The 21,336-nt window shown below is 43.4% G+C and overlaps 1 protein-coding gene across 3 annotated transcripts in view; it reads left to right on the top strand.

The window, feature by feature from the left end:
- Camk1d (calcium/calmodulin dependent protein kinase ID) overlaps window positions 1-19,045 on the top strand; it is a 413,808-nt gene extending 394,763 nt beyond the window's left edge. The window contains exons 9-11 of one of the 3 annotated variants that reach the window (XM_013349047.2): window positions 5,202-5,289; window positions 6,764-6,838; window positions 12,669-19,045. In XM_013349047.2, the coding sequence (XP_013204501.1) occupies window positions 5,202-5,289; window positions 6,764-6,838; window positions 12,669-12,761 (256 nt within the window). In that variant the 3' untranslated portion in view covers window positions 12,762-19,045. Of the gene's footprint in view, window positions 1-5,201; window positions 5,290-6,763; window positions 6,886-12,668 lie in introns of all 3 variants that reach the window. The other 2 variants (XM_005354858.3, XM_005354859.3) reach the window with 2 other exon arrangements.
- The last annotated feature ends 2,291 nt before the right edge of the window (window positions 19,046-21,336 follow it).

Below are 21,336 nucleotides of genomic sequence, written 5' to 3'. Positions count from 1 at the left end.
AGTTGTTTATATGGGTGCCTTACCCGTGGGCACACCACTGGAAAACATCTGCCCCTCTCCCAGCAACCATTTACTGTCTAAAGATCCTCAGGGAGGTTCCTTCTGCCTCCATGATAGGGAAAGGTAGTCTCTCTTAAAAAAAGAAAAAATAATCAAATTCTCTTTCTTGAAACTTGAGGAGATTAGACCAGGCCCAAACAGATCTGGTGCCGAGCCACATTTTTGAGCAGAAGAAGGTTGTCACCCAGCCCACAGGAAGGCAAGGAACTCCAAGCAGGATGAGAACGCGTAGGCCCAGAATAGGTCTAAACACTGAATGTCCAGAATCGAACCATGGTACTTGATATTCCTCGGTATTGTAGAGTAAAGGGAGACAGGCAAGAGATGAATCTAGAATCAAGAGTGAGGATTAGTGGGGTCTGGCCTGGCTTCATGTCTTACTGTCTGGGTAGGCAAATGCTTAGACCCCTTGGGCATCCTCCACAGACTATAGATCATACATGATTATGCATACCCTGGAGGGATTCTCAAGGGGTTAATTAAGATAGTACATGTAACAAACAAGACCACCTGGCACCTAACATATCTGTGACATATGTAAATTTTTAATATTTTATTAGGGTCCTAAGAAATTGAACTGTGCCCTTCTAGCAAAGGGGCCTTGGGTTTTAGGCAGGGTGATGAGATTTTTATTTATATATTTGTTGTTGCTGTTGCTGGTGCTGTTTTTATTTTCTGGTACGGAACCGAGGGTCTTAAATGTGTTAGATAAGTGACCTAACACCAAACTATATCCCTAGCCTCTTTTTCGAATTTTAAACCAATTTGAGGTCTTTCTGAACTGTCCAGGCTGACCTTGAACTCATAACCCATGTGTGATTCCAAGCCTTCTTCACCAAGTAGAACAAATTGACATTCAGAAAGCCCTGTCTGGTTACAAGACTGGAGGAGGGAAGCTCGAGGGGGTCTCGAGTACAGGGCAGGAAGGTACAGAGCAGAGAGGAGGGGGCCTAATAATGAGAAACACTTGGGATCAGGAGTATGAGAGCGTGACTTAGAAATGATGTATTGGATCTGAGTATGGTGAGCCAGCCATGCTGGCATTTGGAACGTCAGGGTAGGTTCACACTGAAGAAGTGTGACACCCAGGAGAGAAGTCAAGCTGGGGACAAAGATTTGAAGTCATCCTTGGAAGCCTGAGAGCTGTGCCACCCAGGGTTTCCTAACCAGAAGCCTCATTACAAGCTCTTCCATTTTAACTGTATTTCCAAATGCTCAGGATCCAGACACCAGGAAGTGATAACATACATTTGATATGAGCATCATCAAGCCTCACTCAAGCCTCACTCTTCTCTACAGTGTGAGGTCCTTGACTCCACAAGGGAGAATTGCCCAGACAGGCAACAGAAAATGTGGGTCCAGCTGGGAGCCGGCAGGAGGTAGAGGAACGCCTCCAGTGAAGCCCTACCAACCTTGCTGGTCTCAGAACTGTGCTCCTGACACACTCAAATCCCCAGAGCTTCATGTTCAACCACACTTGTTCAAACACACTCGAACTCTTGGAGCTTGGTGTTCACACACGCTGTTGTCCCCACCCAAGCTCAGGAGAGCCCCTGGGAAGCACATATGCTTTCCTGGACCTCAGAACCGACCGCTCCAGAAAGAATAGGGCTCTTTCTTCAGAAGCTAGTCAGTACCATTTAGCAGCTCTTTCTAAGCCCACTATCATTTGGGGTTTGGCCTTTCTCATTCTGAAACCTTATAAGGAACATGCAAACTCTTCATTGGGAGCCAAAGTACAGGAATTGGCAAATAGTAGGAACCCATCCCTGTCTCACAGCTTGTGGGGCTCATTTCCAGGTCAGATTGCCCTGAATATTTATCTCTGTCTTAATTGACAAGCAAATAAAGTCAATCAGCATGAGAGAAATTGATTTTAAAGAATTAAGACAATTGCTCATATAATTGTGGGGTCTAGGAAATCGAAAATGTGCAGAGAGACCCAGGAAATTGTGAACATAGCAGCTAGAACCCTAAGACACAGTCTCCTCCTTTTGTCTTCCACTGATGGCTAAGGCTCACGCATGGGATGTGAATAACTGAAACTCTACTAGAATTATCTAAGAAATACTTTGGCCAGAACATAGAATCTAGCATATGTTCAAATATCTGGGTGCCATGCCATAGCCAAGTTGACGTATAAAATTTAGCATCATACCCCTAAAGGTTGACTGAGATTCCATTCCTCTGCAAGATCCCAGACATGCTGGCTCTGCTTGGCCATGGGAATTGGGAAGTAGTCCCAGAGACTATGGTTGGGAGGTATACCAGACATCACCAAGCCCATTTGGACTAAATGGCAGAATCAGAGAAAGTAGAACATGTCTGAAACACACACACACACACACACACACACACACACACACACCAACATGAGGACCTGAGTTCAATCTCCCAGAACCACAAAACCCTGACATGGCTTCACAGGCCTATCATCCCAGTGCTGGGGAGGCAGAGATAGAAACAGCCCTGGAGCTCCCAGACCAGCCACTCTGGTTGAATTGGGAAGATCCAGGGCCAATGAGAGCGATGCAGGAAGACAGCCTCATCAGCTTCAGGCCTCCGTGTAAATGTGCACGTGTGCACACGCAAGTGATTGTTCTATCCCTGGGGTCAGCTTGTCTAATGCCAATATGAGTTGTGAATAAACACGGCTTAACTGCTTATAAACAGTAGGCTCTGATTTGAAGCTGGATTTAGAAAATGCTGGCCTTGGGAGATTATAAAAGTAAAACTGAGCTTGGAAAAGCTCTAGATCCCCAAATAGAGTAGGGTCAGAAGGGACAGAGAAGAAATGAAGGAGCCTTCTGACACGGAATGAGAAATGTAATTGCACATGTATTAAATCATGTATGCTTTACACTAGGATTCGCTGTTACAAACAGGCACTTCTCTCTTGCCTAGTAGAGAAAAGAAAAGCCCCAATCAGCTCCTCATGACCGACCTGCAGAATCGTGCAACTCCAGAAGTACTGTCCCCTTGTCTATTCCTAGCTGTCCAGATAGACTGAATAGCACCCTTGGACTTCAACCACTTTGAAGGATGCCCAACGGTACCGCTGAGCCACCTGCTGCCAGCTTGACTCTGTCCCACATGCAGCCCAGCTGAGGGCTGTAGGAAGTGAGCAGGAGACATTCCTAAAATAACCCAGCAGTGGTTCCTTAGATCTTGGCCTGTAATAGCTCACCAGGAGGCATGGGAAGCAGTACCCAGACAACAGGCTCCTACTCAGGGTGTTGGGAGAGCAGGCTACTGACAGGCAGGTGGAAGTAAAGTGCCAGGGTCCCCTCCTCCGGTATCTATTCCACCAAGATGTTCAGTTTGGACCCAGCTCTGGCCTACAACCATTCTCAGCACACTTCCTATCTTTCTGGCCCAGTTATTTCCAAGAAAGAGCTGAGCACAGATTCGTTAGAATTAGCACCATTTTCTGAGGACAGAACTGTTAAAGATGATACAGAAGGGTTCTGAGGGAAATAGGTCAACTCATAAAGTGCTTGTTGCCCAAGTAGGAAGACCTGCCAGGCATGGTGGTACATGCCTGAGGTGCCACTGCTGGGGAGACAAAGACAGGAAGATCTCTGAAACCTGGTGGCCAGTTAGCATGGCCTAATTCAAGTAAGAGACCTTGTCTTACAAAAAAAAATAAAGGAACAAAATGCATGACTCCTAAGGAACGACACTTAAGGCTAACCTCTGGCCTCCACATGTATGCACACACACGGTACCTGTGCCCACACATACATCCTATGTGGCACGGAAGATTCACTGAGGTGTCTCCGGTTCCCAGCACATTCTCATTCTTCTTGCTTCCTGTTGATCATCCACATCCCTTGTTTCTCTTTCACTGATGTGTGTCTGGGGAAGGGAGGCAACTGGGAGCGGCTCAAAGTGGAAACTTGGTTCACTTCAGTTCATCTCTGAGCATCTTTTGGGTTCTTCTGGGAAGAGAGAGGGATACATTTGGGGATACAGGAGGAGGTTGCTGTGAGCTGGGATATCAGCCTGGCACAGACTCAGTCTCTGTCCTGGTCCGCGGGCAGTTCTACAGGGAAAGAAGCTGGACAGGATGAGCCTTGGTCTCAGCAAGTCCAGAGCTTATTCCTTTCATGCTTGGTACCCATTGAAGATGGCATTCTGCAGTGGGAGGCCCATTTGATGTCCAGGGCAGTCCATGTCCAGGTGATGAAAGGTTTTTTTCCCATAGCAGGTACCTTCTGGCCAGAAAGGTAGTCCAGGACTCTGAAGCTTGCCTTGCAGCTTCCTTGCTCAATAACTTCTTTCATAGATACCAAAGACCAACTTAGAATTGAATAGTTTAGGGTGAAAAATTCCAGGTCAAATTCCAGGGAAGACTTAGAACAGAAGGAAGCTTTCCCTGACCTAGAGGAAGAATCAGTTGAATACAGAAAACAGCATTGGTGTGAAGGAAAGGGTGTGTGGCCAAGACGGATGGTCTGTATTGTATGTGACCTTAGGGAATTCCTGGCCACTCTGAAGGAGACTGTAAGCAGAGTGAGAAGCAACATGAGAAAGGATGGGAGGGAGTTGGGGGAGAAGGCTTGGAAAAAGCAAGAGCTCCAATAAACCCACCTGTGGCCATGAACATAGAGTGGACATGGTCCTGGGAGCCATAGGAACTTTCTAGAACATGAGCCAAGCAGAGTTAAAGTTACCAGAGGGGGCAGTGTGTAGGGGTCTTGTCTACAAGGAAACCAGAAACCAGGGCCAGCTAAGGAGAAAAAGCGAAAGCTTTGAAAAGCCCTGAAGGGCTAATGTTGGCGAGGAGAGAAGAGTGGACGCGAGGGATGTGCACTCAGGATTCCTAGCTACCATGGATTCTAATGTTCCTGGGACTGGGCTCAAAAGAGGAAAAACATGAGAGAAGGTAGAAAGTGGACCAGTAGGGCGTTGGTAGATCCTGGGAAGGGAGTAGGATGCTGAAGACACTGTAGACGTGGGGCTTCTGGCTTGTGTGAGCTTAAGCACAGTTCATCTTGGGAACTACACAGCCTAGAAGGACAGCGGCCGGCCACCAGCTTCAACTTCCCTGGGGCTGAGAGAGCCTTCCAGGGGCAGCAGCATGGGACTCAGAGGTCACAAGAACACTTTCTGAGGAAGTTTCTTTGCCTGTGTTTCAGGATTGCTGGTGACACCGCCCTCAACAAGAACATTCATGAATCCGTCAGCGCTCAGATCAGGAAGAATTTTGCAAAAAGCAAATGGAGAGTAAGTGTTAAGTGTGTCTATTTCATGTTTGCCAAATTCCCAGGGATCTTAAGCCATTCTGGAGAAAGTGGTTCTCCAAGTAGATCATGTTATGTTTCTAATTGGCCCTTGAATATTTTAACAGGAATTCCCAGAACCTTACTCAATAAATTTTGCTAAGTTTATTTTTCTAAAAAATATTTTATTTTATGTTGTGGTATTTGGCTGCATGTATGTCTTTGCACACATAGTTGTGAGCCTCTATGTGGGTGCTAGGAATGGAACCAGGTCCTCTGACAGAGCAGCCAGTGCTCCTAACCATTGAGCCAGGTCTCCAGCACCATAAATTTAAGTGATACTTGATTATGGAGTGATCACAGTGGAGGAAGAATTAAGTGTTTTCCGTCTGTGGCTTAAAGACAGCAACCATGCAGGAACTCACTTGTTTGTTATTGCTCAAGCAGCACAACCGTTCCTGTCTCCCTTTACTTTGCTGGTCATGAAATAGTTCCCTTTATTAAAGTTATGGAAAGGAGAAAAGGGAAAAATAAAAACCTAATTGAACGCATCAATGTTTCCTGGTTTAAAAAAAAAATCAGTGAATTTAAACCATCAAAATTCATGATCATTTATTGATTATATTCTAATAGGTATCAGTATTTAAAAGCTACCTGTCTTGCTGTGAGAGCCAACAGAAACAAAATTAGTTCTACTGAGCCAGAAACAGTAGCACATGCCTTTAAACCCAGCAATCAGAGGGAGAGAAAGACCAGTCTCTGACTTTGACCAGCCTGGCCTACATAGTAAGTACCAGGCCAGCCAGGATTGCACAGTGAAGACACTGTTTCCAAGGAAAAGAAAAATTAAAGATACCATTAATCTACTTTATTATTGGAAGTAATGTCATTACTTAAGATTGCAGTATCAATTACAGAACCAGCCCTGGTGGTAAAGGCCTGTAATTCCAGGTATTCAGGAGCCTGAGACAGAGGGATTACAAATTCAAAGCCAGCTTGGACAGCCCAGTAAAAGCCTCACAAAATTAAAAAGTATAAAGAGAGCTGGTAGACCATTTTCTTAGTCTATAGACAACTTTAGGTTCAGTTCCAACTATGCCAAAAAAGAAAAAAAAAAGGTACCAATTACAGAAAAATAAACACAACTTTGAAGTATTGCATATTAAGATATATATGTTTTTGATTCTAAAAGTCACAGTTTGTAAATTACATAGAGTATTGTTCTGAAATTATTCATGCCAAAAGCAAGTTAATCTCCAAAATATATTTTGGATGGGGAAGAGAGCTGAATAAATGTATGCACTTTTGAAAAGAATGATAGAAATTTTCTTTCTAAAGTGTCCTAGAGTATCTGAGAAATTTTGCAGCCCTTGCGGTTTCTGGATAGGCGAAAGGAAGCCATCTCAGGGTGTTTTCCAACTACCTGAACTAACTCACTCTCCTCCTCTCCCCTTTTTGTCCTTTCTCCTCCATTTCAGCAAGCGTTTAACGCCACGGCTGTCGTGAGGCACATGCGAAGGCTACAGCTCGGCAGCAGCCTGGACAGTTCAAATGCAAGTGTCTCAAGCAACCTCAGTTTGGCCAGCCAAAAAGATTGTGCGTATGTAGCAAACCCAGAATTCTTCAGCGGGCATTTGAGTTGAGTCCGGGTTGGGCAGGAGAGCTGAGCACCAACGGTTTACTGTGCAATGTTCTAACTCATTTGATGCTCATGATTACCTTAGAACATTATTCAACATTAATACCCACCCTGTGTGAGGATCATTTCCATTTGTAGATAAGAAATCTATGGCACAAGTACTACACAACCAAAGATAAGGCCTGAGCACTTCTTGGTCTCTCTCTTTCCTCTGATTTACCTCTTACTGTTCAGTCACTCTCTGGGCTGGTGAGGGGCTGGTAGAGTCCTCAGGGCCTGGTTGCACTAGTTTCTAAAGTCTTGGTTTTGTTGTTTTGGTTGTTGTTTTTACAGGGATGATGAGTATTTGAACGTATTTGTAATCACCAAACTGACTTTGCAGCAAAAGTCACAGTGATGGTATTGCATTTGCCTTCATCTTTGCAAAAACTGTGATATTCTTGAAGGCACACTTACTCTTTTAATCCTCTTCTACTCCATAATATATGGACCATAGTATAACAACTATCCAGGGCCTTGCCAGTCAGTGTTCTGTTACTATGATGACACATTGGAGAGACTATATATCCACTAACATCCTACTGGAGCAAACCGATGGTTCTCTACCTCAAAACCATTGCCTTGAAGGTTATCAACCCTCATCCCCCTAACCACTGGGCATCATGCTCCTTCCTATTTGGCTTAGAAAAAGGGTTCCCTTTTTTGCTGAGTAGCACACACCTATAATCTCAGCACTCTGAAGGTGAAGAATTCCAAGTTCAAGGCCAGCCTGAACAACACAGTAAAACATCTCAAAAAAGCAAAGGCTTAGGTTGTAGCTCAGGGGTAGAGCATTTGCCTAGTATGAAACAAAGTTAAGACCCTGGGTTTGGCCCCCAGTATCCCTCCTCCCCAAACGAGTCATCCTAATCTTGTTATTCATTCTTAAATTTTCTTATGACATCTTCATGAGCTTCTCTGACACAATTGCACACCTCTGGGTCACCTAGACTTGCCAGCATAGATACTTCTTACCATCCTTAACCAAAAGAAACGTCACAGCTAACTACTTGTTTCTTTAAAGTTTCATACACCAGCATCAACAGCTGTGCTTATGTTAATACTTTATTTTATGATTCTCTCCATGTCCAAGTGTATGGAGTGGCTAGGGATGTGCTGTCTGACAGCTGCTGCATACCAAGTGGCTTCCAAGGCTTTGCCAGTCAGTGTTTTGTTATGTAACAACACATCAGTGAGGAACATGTTCCAGGAGGGAATTGTTATTTTGGCATACAATTTCAGTCCTTTCTGCCTGTGGTTACTCATGGCAGCCAGGAAAGAGGGAGACAAGAGAAGGACAGAGGACTGGGAGAATGGTTTGTCCTTCAGTGACCTACTTCTTCCAGCTAGGTCCCACATCCCAACAGTCAATTCAACTTTGATTTCATCAATGGATTAATCCCCTGATGAATATAGGGTGTTCATGGTCTAGTCCCCACACAACACTATTACAGAACCAAACTGTCTAACATAGGCCTTGGGAGAGATTTTGTGGGAGTCATGAACATTCTTATTTCGGAGTCCTGTGATACAATATGCTTCCTGGAATATAAATTTGGACCTGGGGTACTGTTGGCAGAGTCTTCCTGTCCCGATTGCCTGCTCCTGAAATAACTGACCAGAGACTTAAGATTATTTAAAAATGCTCGGCCAATAGCTCAGGCTTGTTACTATCTAACTTTTACATTTAAATTAATCCATATTTCTTATCTATGCTTTGCCATTTAGCTCATGGCTTGTTACCTCATTTTTTATATGTTCTGCTTCCGCAGCAGCTGACTGGCATCTCCCTGACTCTGCTCTTCTTCATCCCAGCATTCTTGTGTTTGGCTGTCCTGCCTATCTTTCCTGTCTGATTACTAGCCTGTCAGCTTTTTATTAACCAATGATAATAGTACACAATCACATTGTACAGAAGGATTATTCCACAGTAGTTCCCCTTTTGTCTAATTAAATAAAAGATTTTTAACATAGTAAAACTGTATACAACAGAACAGTTATTAAGTGAGACTTATAATTACAATATCCAGTCCATTTGTATTTGACAAAATTAGAAATTATTATCTATCTTATCTTGGTGAGTCTAAAGCTTTATATCTAGTTCGTTTTCTATCATAACTAAGGAAAACTGTAACTATCTTGTCTTTAACTCCATCAGAGAACCCAAAAGGATGAAATGTTACCTAATGACAAGAACATCAGGCTGCCTGGACAATCATTGAAAGTTCCTCTGTATTGTTGGGGCATCCAGCTCTGGCCTACAGGCCTAGCATATCTGTGAAGCATACAATTTTGAAGAATTGTCCTACCTTGTCTTGGCAAAGTTCAGCAGTTGCCTTCCTTGCATCCTGCTGGTCCAGTTTGGACAGTAACTGTCAGCAGTTGAGGCAAGGGCAGTTTCTTTGCCCACATAATTAGCTTTTTCCATAAAGAAAGCAAATTCCTTATGGAGATTCTTTACTGTCCATTATCTTCCCTAAAATATATTGATGCTTCCAGGCATGTCTCACTGTCGTGAAAAGCACTATGTTATATATTAAACGCCATATTCTGTAGGTCTTTAAAGTGTTTCAAGGCCATGTATCTATCTAAATATATTTGGTATGACCTTGAAAACATACCTAACATGACTATAAGTTTGACTATTATAGATGACTATTAATTTGTATTTCTTAATTATACATTACATTCTAAATGAGTTGCATAAACACACTAGCCTAAAGAATAGAAACAGACATACAGTATAGTAGAAATAATTTTAAATTTGTATCAATAAATAAAAATGCATACTAATGTAAAATATCCTCAGATTAATAGCTGATTTTTAGAATAAAGTAGATGTTTTATCTTATCATTTCTATATTTTATGCCCCTTTTAAAAGAGATCTTTGAGTTTAACTCTTTTGCTTAGCTTTTTTTTTTTTTTTTTTTGGTTTTTCGAGGCAGGGTTTCCCTGTGGCTTTGGAGCTTGTCCTGGAACCAGCTCTGTAGACCAGGCTGGTCTTGAACTCACAGAGATCTGCCTGCTTCTGCCTCCCAAGTGCTGGGATTAAAGGCATACGCCACCACCGCCCAGCTTTGCTTAGCTTTTTTTATTATGACCAATAACAATTTGTAACTGAACCCCCTTAGATGTTAATAAACAACCACAACCCATCTTTTGAGAATGTGGGCATAGTTTTCTAGATGCCTTTCTGATGACTGGGGGCACTGAGTTTGGGGGAATGTGAGAAAATTTAGAATAATGGATTAAGTCTTAGATGGAGTAGTCTGTGGGGCTGTATCTTCTCAGCCAGCAATCTTGAAGCTCTTTTGAATGCTGGATTATTTGGAACATCTATTTTTATTGGTGTATGGTCCCCTTGCTCTGAAAATACATAAACTTTTAAAGGTAACATCCATATGTACATTAATACAAGCATAGACTATATTATACATGAGTCAGCCAAAGATGATTTTTCTGTTATGTGTTTGAACAGATAAAATATACATCATGTGTCTTGAGGTTCTTTTAGGTTTATTTCTTTATGTTTGTAGCCAGGATTTTCAGGGGGGGGGTCTTTCTCAATCAAACCAATAGCCTCTCATTTCCTATGGCAAAAAAGCATAATCTCTCTCTCTCTCTCTCTCCCTCTCTCTCTCTCTCTCTCAGCAATAGACACTTAAAAAATACAACCACACTAGCTCAGAATTGGGTATAATAGAGGGTTATTTATTTAGGGGTAGACTCACAGATCACAATCCTCTGCTGGAATGGAGAACAGCAACCCGAATCCCACAGCCAGAAAAGAGGCCAGACATGTGCTTTACATCGGCATAAATAGTATAAGAGGCCACGCCCAAGTGGGCAAGTAACTTAAAGACTACTGACAGTACAAATTCCTACAGCAGATCTTTGACTTAAAATTTGAAGTTGAGACATTTTTAAAATATATAGGTTGGTTAAATCTAACAGTTTCCATAATTCAAGGTCTCTTGGCAGCCAAAAATTTTAAAGACAACACAATAACATACAGAATCCAGACTCTGTGTATTTTCCATCTTTATGTGACTTGTTATATTTCCTATTACTCTATTTCTTTTTAAAGGATTTTACTATTTTATTCTAAAACTATTTTATATACTCTTTCTCTTTTCTCTCCCAAACTTACACATATTTTTAAATACACTGTAACCCATTTAGAGGTTTTTGCCATCTTAATCTGTCCTTACTGTGTATCTCTTAAACTTTTCTGTCTGCATGCGCAAACCCCAAATCTGTCATGCAGTGAACTGGTGCTCATGGCTCAAGTCTAAAAGCAGCAACTGAGAAATGCCTCTCTGTACTGCAGCCAGTATGAGACATTACAGAAACCTGCCATGCCACTTAACTCATGGTAGTTGGCAGCCAGTTTCATCTAGTGGGCAGTTGTCCAGAGATGTGTCTCTGTACTACAGCTGGCATGAGAGACTAGGGAATCCAGTGTGTCTTTCTTTCTGTGTGTTTAGATCCTTTTTAGAACTTTCTCGGGTCTTGTGTGGATCTTTGCCAGACAGTGGGTGCCATATCTAGACAATTTTCCTGTCCCATAGCTGCTCTCAAATAAACACACTGAGGCTTATATTGGTTATAAATGCCCAGTCAATAGCTCAGGCTTATTACTACCTAACTCTTACATTTAAATTAATCCATATTTCTTATCATGCTTTGCCACATGGCTCATGGCTTGTTACCTCATTTTCTACATGCCCTGCTTCTTCTGCAGCTGGTTGGTATCTCCCTGACTCTGCCCTTCTTCATCACAGTATTCTTTCTGTGTTTGGCTGTCCTGCCTATACTTCTGGTCTGGCTACCAGCCTGTCAGCTTTTTATTTACCAATGAGAATAATACATATTTACAGTGTTCAAAAGGATTATTCCACAGCAGGGTACATACCCTTTTTCATTCTAAAAAATGCCTATTCCATGGAGCTGTTGTAAGAAATGGTCTGTTCTTCTCAGCTGGTAAAATTCTTTGTCATGCACTGATGATCCCCAGAACCATGTAACGCAACCAGGTATGGCGGCATGTGCTCCCAATCCCAGTATAGGGAGCTGGAGACAGGCAAATCTAGGGTTTGCTGGCCAGCCTTCCTAACCAACTCAGCCAACTGCCTCAGAAACAAACAGGAAAACAAGATGAAGAGTGGCTAAACATATCTATCTGAGGTTATCCTCTGACATCCACACACAGGTACAGATGTCTGCACACACACAAACATAACACAAGTATACACAAATTAAAATAGTAAAAAAAAATTTAAAGGAATGAACATCCTAGTAATGATGGTATGTAATCCACACCCATCCCAGTGCCTGGTATAGAAAGTAGTGTACTATCCTAGTGTGCAACACACCGTATATAGAAAGTATTCAATAAATAAGGCCTCAGATATCATGTGTCGTGATGGAATACTATATTATTTTTAAATACAAAGCAGTAATTATAAAGAAAAAAGGACCTAAAAGTTGGCCCGGAGAGCAAAGTAAATTGAATACATGGCGGAGATTTTCCTACAGGGTGATGAAAAGGGCAGGATCTCCCAGTTTAGCTCGGGAGTAGAAGGTAGCATAACCTAGCAATCACAGACAAGTTTCATCCATCTATCCCAGCACATTCGTCCCTCTTTGTGGGAAGGGGAACGTGAATTCAACTCTAAGCATCTGTGTCTGTTGTCCCTGGCAGGTCTGGCACCTTCCACGCTCTGTAGTTTCCTTTCTTCTTCGTCGGGGGTCACAGGAGTCGGAGCTGAGAGGAGACCCAGGCCCACCACTGTGACAACAGGGCACACTGGAAGCAAGTGACCTGGCTCTGGAGGTGGGACCCAGGGGGCGGAGCCAGGGAAGGGGAAGCCCCAGACCGGAGCAGCTCCAGCATCGGAGACCCCACCCACCCTGCATGGTGCGCCTGCATAGGACTGGAAGGCAGAAGTTTTTTATGGCCATATTTTATACTGCAATTCTGATGTGTCCATTTCTCACAAACTGTACTGACTCAAGGGGAGCTGACTTCACAGGATCTGGTGCTGTATATACGAATCTTGCAAAGCTCTAACTGAATGGACCTTCTTGCTCCCCTCCCCAACTCCACCACTTCCGCTCTCTCAGTGTAGGCAGCCATCTAGGATGTATTTTTTCATGAAAAAAAAAAAGGTTTCAACTGGATTATTTAAATATTGGTAAATGTTGTACATTAGGATTTTTCGGGGGGGGGGCGGGGGTGTAGTGCTGGGTTTTGAACCCAGGGCCCTGTGCATGACAGGCAGGCACTCTACCACTGCGCTGGATCCCTAACTGCATTAGGATTTTTTTTCTTTTTGAGACATGTCTTTTTGATCTCTGTCAGTTACGTGACCTCTCTCATTCACTCTTTAGTAGTGGTTTTATGTTACCTTTAAGAGATACTTTTTTTTTGCCTCCAAGAGGAGTTAAAAGGTATTTTTTAAAATTCTAAGAGGATCGAGAATCTGTCTTCAAGGCTGAGTGCACTTTACTTGTGTTTCCTTGCCCTGTGTCTCTTCCTCAGGAGGTCACCCAGCACCTGGGCTGGGCTGGCTTCTCTCCAGGTAGCTTTTGCCAGAGAAACTGCAGAAAACCTTATGAGCAGCTTCCCCTGAGAACCCCTCAACAACCACAGAAGAAATAAGCTTGTTTCCTCTGCCCTAAACTCCAGGCTCCGTATTACAGGTGAACTGCCCTCCAGTAACAGGATCCCCACAGGGCCAAGGAGCCTCCCTTACAGGCGGCACTAACCGACATCTTATTTTTAAAATGAACCACACAAAGCCCTCATTTCTCATGGGGGTTAATGGATTAAACTCTGTTCTCAGCTATGCACTTTTAAAATGAATCTCTCTATTTTTGCTTTAATTTTTAAATTAATTTCTAATCCTGACCTTCAAATGGCCTATGGCACACACTTTTCCCCTCCACATTTTTACCCTATTCTCTCATGAACATTACCCAAGAGAGGGGACAGAAAAGGCCTTGAAGAAGAAACCTTTTTGTTCGGTGGTAAGGGAAGACACCAAGTGAGCAGAATACTGTCCACCTCAGAGCAAGGTCCAGCTGGTGCAGAAGCCTTCCCTTACATCAGACGAGTCTGAAATAAAACGTAACGGGGGTGGTCAGGCCATTGTGTGCCCTGGTTTGCCAGGGATTGAAAGATTTCCTAGGATATGGAACTTGAAGGCTAAAATTAGGAATGTCCTAAAAACCAGTCCGTGTCGCTGACCTGCACAGTGGCTAGATATACAAGAAGAGCAGGCACGAAGTGTGGTCCAGGGAAAACGTTCTCCCAGGAGGTTCTCAGAGACCCAGGCAGCTGGCTCAAATGTCAGTTCTGCCAGTGTTCCCCTTCTGTTCTCATGTCTGTCTAAAGCCTGAGCCTCATCTACAGTCAGTGGTTGCCTAGTAATATAGGCTGTGATAGGTGTCCCTGATGGCCTAGACAGGCCTGAGGTTGTTGTCCTCATACCCCTCTCATGTGCTTGTCAGCTATAGAAAGTCCTGATGGACAAGTAAGTCATGCCTGCCACTCCTACACGTTTGCCCCTAGTCCTCCCTAGTACATATGCTGTGCAAGTGCGTGCACACACAAACATACACACACAAACATACACACATACAAGCATACACACACAAACATACACACATACAAGCATATACACACAAACATACACACATACAAACATACACACATAAAAACATACACACACAAACATACATACATACCAACACACACACACACACACACAGAGTATCACTAGGGAAGAAGCTCCAGTCCCCCAAAGATATATAAGAACAGTTTCAGTCAGACATCTGGTCTACCTGTTCCCACTTGTCTCATAAGTTCCCAAATGTTTAGTGAGCCTCCTACCACACAAACCCAAAGAGTAGCAGTTGAAGCTGTCATCTCAAAGTCTATAAACCTTCTGGGAAGAGTTTCTAAAATGACAACAGACTCAGTTGGAAAGCAAATGCCACTGAGTCTGGAGATTTACCCACCTACTCCGCCCTTCAGAAAGCTAGTGATATGAATATTACAAACAGTATTTAAGAAAACCTAGAAGTGACTCAAAGGACGTTTATAGGATGTTTCCTGTCAACAAGTATCATGGAAACATTCAATTTTATGTAACATAAGAAAAAAAATACAGCTGTGCTTGGTGGGCTATCATTATAACACTTGGGAGGCTAAGGTAGAAGGATCTCAGTTTTTGTGCATCCTGAGCTAATTAGTAAATCCTTATCTCAAAAGGGAAGAAGGGAGGAAGGGATGGAGGAAGGATGGAAGTAGTTTAGTTGATTGCTGTAGTAGGGGATTTTACCCGAGTTTGATACCTTCCATGTGTTGGCCCTTTGTGCTGTATGGTACACATAACTATTTATGCCTACAAAGTAACATTATTAGTGCTGAAAGTATCTCATAGAGCTGATATATGGGTACATGGACTACATATAAATATATATGAACTACAAATAAATACAGAGCAGTTGAAGAGTAAGCCCTGGTGCAGGTGTCTACCTTGCAATCAACTATGCTTGATTCAACCTGGACACATCAGGTCTCCATGAACTGGTGTTAAGAAGATGATTGATATTGCCAGCTCATAAGGTTGAACTTGTCTTCTAGAAGCACCCACAGCATGTCACTCACTTGGGTTATTTCCTACTGTCTTAAGAAAGGTCAAAATAAGTACCAGCCGAGCCTTCTGTTCTGAGAAAGTCAGCATGGGAGAAAGACGAAGTTTCACTTCCAGTTGGTATTGTTAAATAATAATATAGGAGACTACAGAATGGACTTAGTCTTAGGACCTGGAAAATGGGATGGCAAAGTCTTGGCTCCCCCACTCTTGTTAGAGTCCACTGACACAGGCTGAGAATTTCATGTATGTATCAGGATACTTAGCAGCTATAGTGCTTAGCTGAACACAGAGGCCCCTCTCAGACTGCTTTCCTAATATCGGGCTCTTACTGACACCCCCACTAGAGCCTTTTCACATTTCCTGAGCAAGTGAATATTTATTTCTTCACTTGGTTATGAAATTTTGAAATATTACCAGAATATTTCCCTCTGCTTCCTGCCTGTCCCTCCCTCATCCCCTGACCTCCACCCATAACTGAGGCAGAAAGGGCAGCTAACATTCATCTAAAACCAGCAATGAGAGAGGGAAGCCCTCTTCAGCTCCAACAAGGCCAATAGCTTGTCATTCCTAATCAAGGGATCTGTAGAGTTTGGAGCTTCAGATGTAGGGGTTAGGAAGGGACAGAGGCAGTTGGAAGCTGGAGGGACAGGGCCTACCACAAACCCTTGAGGAAATGGAGGCTGCCCAGTCATGTGAGGCAGCAACCCGAGTGTCACAGGCTTTGTAACAAGCCCTGGCTGCTTTGTGCCCCTTTCTACTGCCTCTAACCCCAAGGGGACTCTGACTCCAGAAGATCAACTGCTATTCCCATCTCTGTGTGAAAGAAAAGGACTCTGGAGAAGGCATTGAAACATATCAAAATGTCTGGATTCCTGCCCTTGACCTTGATGCTGGGTCTCTTCTAAAATGCTACCCTGAGTCTCCAGCCATACCACTTCAACTGTGCCCAATGTCATCTAAGATGCCTCCTTAAGAAGACAGCCACCTCCATTTGTACGACAAGTTGTGGTTTTGAGAAAGTCGCAACCTTCAGAAATCTCTGAGTGTGGTATTTGGGGAACACAGCAGTTGGCCTAGTGAATCCCAGACTCTGTTTACCCACTTATGCTTCCTCCCACCCCTGACCTCAGTGCCCCGCATGGGCTAGAGAGTTTGTAGATGGCAGATGCCTTTGCACCACAGGCCAAGAACACAGTGGACACTGAAAAAGGAACCAGTTGGTCCCCTCTTAAGAGAACTGACCTCCCATGGGATGCAAAACTTGCTACAGTCTGCTTTAAGAGCTTGTTTAAACAGTTGGGGAAGCCCACCCAGTAGGAATGACGGGATTTTAGAGCTGTGGGTATCATGACCCTTTGACCTGCTCAGAATTATGACCAGAACTGACTTTTCACATTGGGGAAACTATATTGGTGCCATTATTCCAGGCTGCAGGCAGGAAACCTAGGACCAGCAGTGCCCCTGCCTTGCAAGATTTGCACAAGTGGTGTGATGGGTTTTCCTAGGCCATGAGGAAGGAGGGCGAGAGCCAGGGAAGGACAGCTCCTTCCTTTTTTCACAACCAAGTGGCAGGTTTTCCAGGTTGGCACACACTCCCAGCAAGTGAGATACAGGCCCTGCTTGCATGTCCTACAGACCAGCGCTAGGTTCCCATCCCTTCTCCTCACATTCCGACGGTTTGCCTTTTCCTTAAACACATTCCAGACCAAACACTGTTCAGTTTGTTTCCAAAATTAAAAACCAATGTATATATGTGTATGTAGTCCACTGCTCTTTAAGGGGTTATCTGGTCTTAGGTTGGGGTTGCAAGCAGAAAAAGTATTCCAATCCTTTGATTTCCAGAATTGAGAGTTTTGAGAGGTTTTTGTTTGTTTGTTTGTTTGTTTGTTTGTTTGTTTGTTTGTTTTCTAAGCCAAGTTGGGGAAGAGAAATTTTGAAAGGCAAACTTTTTTCCTGCTACCTCTACAGAAATTTGTGTGCAGGTTAGTTAGCTTGAAAACTTTAACCCTGGGTAGCAAGCGGGTCTAAGGAAGAAAGGAAGAGGAAAGGCCACACCCCATCCGCCAGGTCCCTTCTTGGTGGTCTCAGTGCATCAAGGTCTGCCTCCTGCTCCAGTGTGTGCACCGGAGCCCAGCCCCGCTGTGAAAGTTGGCCCTGCATGCTGGCCACGGCCGGGCCTGCCTTCTGCCAGCAGCCAAAGTCTTCACAATCAGCAGGGAAGACTTAGCCCTGGGTAGACTTCCCTGTAAGCCCAGTGGGAGCAGCTCAGCTTGCGGCTTTATGGGCTCCACATTTGCAAACCCAAAGGCTGTGCATTTGGAAGCCAAACATTCAGTTCAGCATGTGGCTCCCGAGTCTGGTTTCGTGGACAAACCGTGGAATGGCTTCTCTGTGTCTGTTTTTCTCTAAGCCAAAGGGACAAACAATTGCATTGACCCCTTGTACTAAAGCCGCTTCTGCATTCTCCATTCCTGTTTTTAACCTTCTCTGTCTCTGGGGAATTTGTTATATAATTATCATGTCCTCTGATGATTTATCAAACTATATTACTTACAGGTGATTTTATTTTTCTTATGGATGGGAAAAATAGAAAACGAGAGACATGTTCGAGACTTTAATCAAAGACATTACTCAAAAGTCCCAAATACTAGTTAACTTGCTCCTCAATGGGAAAAAAAATCTTCATTTGAGCAGACAAGGGTTCTGAGGCCCTCTGGGATAACCCTGCACTTTGGAAAACAAAGCCCTGGGGGCAGAGCTGGAAGTTGGGTTACAAAAGAGATAAAGGAGGGACTAGAACATCAGCTCAGATGTTTGTCCCACACCACAGAAGCTGTGATTCTCCCTGCAAGGCACTTGGCCATTTCTGGGCCACATAAGACACTGTCCGGTATCACATCAGTGTCTTGCATTTGAAAGACTGCATGTTTCAGAGAGCATTTATCTTAGTCCCACATTCAGATGAGAAGATACCAAAGGTGCATTCTTTCCAGAGCATCCATTGGAACAATGTCTAAATTGGCTTCTGTGGCTATCTATGATGTGATTGGCTTTCATCCAGCTCTCTCCCAACAGTGGGCATGTTTTCCCAACAGCTTCCACCATCAAACCCAGGATCAACCCAACTCACTATTACCAGGCTTGCAATTGGTTTGATTTTTTTTCATACATGCTTGTCCAAAAAAAAATTTGGGGAAAAAAAAGCAAAAGAAGGGAAACTGCATTTATCCCATGCATGTATTAAACTCTGCAAGAAGTTTAACCCCCATAGGTTTGCGGCACTGCAAAATTGTTCATGGGTCTATGTAGCAAATGATTCTCTGCCTTGACAATCATGTATACATATCGATTTCTATCATAATGATACTGAGATTGATGACTTCTTGTTTTCCTCCAATAAAGAGAATTAATCACCTTTGGATGTAGGCGGTCTGCTTCCTGTGTCATGAATTATTATTGCATCATTATTATTGCATTTCAACATGTCTTTCTCCATTTTTCTCTGATTTGAGGGTGAGTTATTTACTTGTTGGTTGTTTGGCAGTGGTGTGGATGGAACTCAAGTCATGTACACGTTAAGCCAACCCTCTGTACTGCCGAGTTTTAAGTTTAGATTTAAGGGAAAGAGCCTGAGTTGAGAGTCTGAGAGCTCACGAGATCACAGAGATGTTTCCCATCACTTGCCCAACAAGCAATTGGAAGGAAGTAGCCATGAGGTGTGTGTGTGTTGGGGGTTGTTGCCAGGTTCAATACTATCTAGACAAGAAAGCTCTGCCCCCCACCCCTTTTCTGCTGTGGAAGCTGGCTGGAGGGATGCCTAGAAAATCAGGTCATATCAATTAGGTATTCATAAAATGTTTGACAGAAAAGTCAATGATGATTTCCAGGAAGTCCTTCTGAGCAGAGGTGACTTGGCAGTGCCAGGTTTGGTCCATCTGTCCACATCCTTCTACATCCTCAGCCTGGCTTGTCGTTATCAATGCCCAAAGGAAGATTCTTGTTTCAACAGAAGGCTGGCTGAGAGATGCTTTATTGGGATGGGAGTATCTTTGTTTTTTAGATAAGTGTTTGGAGAGAAAAATTATTTCACAGGCCATTGGATATACTATGGCAATCAGATCTGACATCAGATACGTCTGCTAATCCAGTGATTCTCAACCTTTGGGTCGCAACCCTTTCACAGGGGTCATATACCAGATATCCTGTAATCAGATATTTACATTATGATTCATGACAATAGCAGAATTACAGTTATGAATTAGCAACAAAAATAATTTTGTGTTTGGGGGTCACCACAACGTGAGGAACTGTATTAAAGTATGCAGCATTAGGAAGGTTGAGAACCACTGCTCTAATCCAAACAATAAATGGTTTTGTACAGCTGAAAAAAATAAATTGAGCATGTGTTATAAAATTATAGAATTTTGGTACTAGAAAGATGACTCAGAGGTTAAGAGCACCTTGCTACTCTTGTAGAGGACACAGTTTGGTTCTTAGCACCCACACAGTAGTGCAAGGCCCTCTATTACTCTAGTTGAGGGTACCTGGCACCCTTGTCTGGCTTCTGAGAGCACCAGTATAAGGACATTCATGCAGCAAAAACACACAGTACAAAGACGTACATACAGGCAAAACATCATACACATAAAATATTTAATAAAAAGAAATGCAGAATTAAAATTGCCCTACACAGCTAGGACCACATGACGATGCCATGGGCCTTAGTGAGACCAAAGCTCTGAGCCAAGAAGACGTAGAGCATGTACTACTGTGTGGCCCTTGTAAGTTTGTTCTCACTTCCTATATCCCTGATGAAGAGCTATATATAAATGTGAAGGAACCTTTGTGAGTGACTAGGTGATGATACAGAAAACTTTATGGGACAAAAAAAAGTTTAGGCCTACTATACTTTTTGTTACTGCTGTTGTTTTGGTTGGTTTGTTTGTTTGCTGTTTGAGACAGGGTCTCACTATATAGCTCTGATTGGCCTGGAATTCTCTCTGCAGACCAGGCTGGCCTCAAACTCAGAGATCCACCTGCCTCCGCCTCCTGAGTGCTGGGATTAAAGGTGTGAAGAGTATACTATTTTTGAAGGACTAATATCATGCTTATTTATTATCTATTTGTGTCCCGCACACGCACTCATGTGCCCGTGCCACGCCATACCATGTGTGGAAGTCACAGGGCATCTTGCAACAGTCCCTTCATTTCATGGGGCATGGGGATCAAACTCAAGTCACCGAGCCTGGTGGTATGGACTTTTACCCACTGAGTCATCTCGCCAGCCCAAGGAGTTTCAAAGATAGGACTCATGGACCAATCATCACTCAAGTCTAGTGCAGTGGATGTGTAGGAATATGCAACTAACCACCATGGAAGGCCAGTGTGTCCTGAGCCTTTGAAGCTAAAATATTCAAACTCCAGCCTGTGTCACTTTAGCCATGTTGAGGAGCATTCCAACACCTCTCTTCTCCAGAGCCAAGCTCCCCGTGATGCCAGAGAGGTTCAGCACGTACAAAAGTCCACATCAAAGTCCCTGGTTTAATTTTATTTTTTCCTTCAGGCAGATGTCAGGCCTGTGATTTCTTATATGAATAAAAACCTATTTAAGAGCTGACTTTAAAAACAAACACAAGAAGAGGAGACCTAGCTTTGGGGTGAGTTTCTGGCCCCGCGGCGCCAGCCTGGGACGGGGAGCTCAGAGGT

The sequence above is a fragment of the Microtus ochrogaster genome, chromosome 16 (genome assembly GCF_000317375.1).
Source record: "Microtus ochrogaster isolate Prairie Vole_2 chromosome 16, MicOch1.0, whole genome shotgun sequence".
NCBI lineage: Eukaryota > Metazoa > Chordata > Mammalia > Rodentia > Cricetidae > Microtus > Microtus ochrogaster.
The sequence above is the reverse complement of the archived record's forward strand: the minus strand, read 5'-3'. Positions and strand labels throughout refer to the sequence as shown.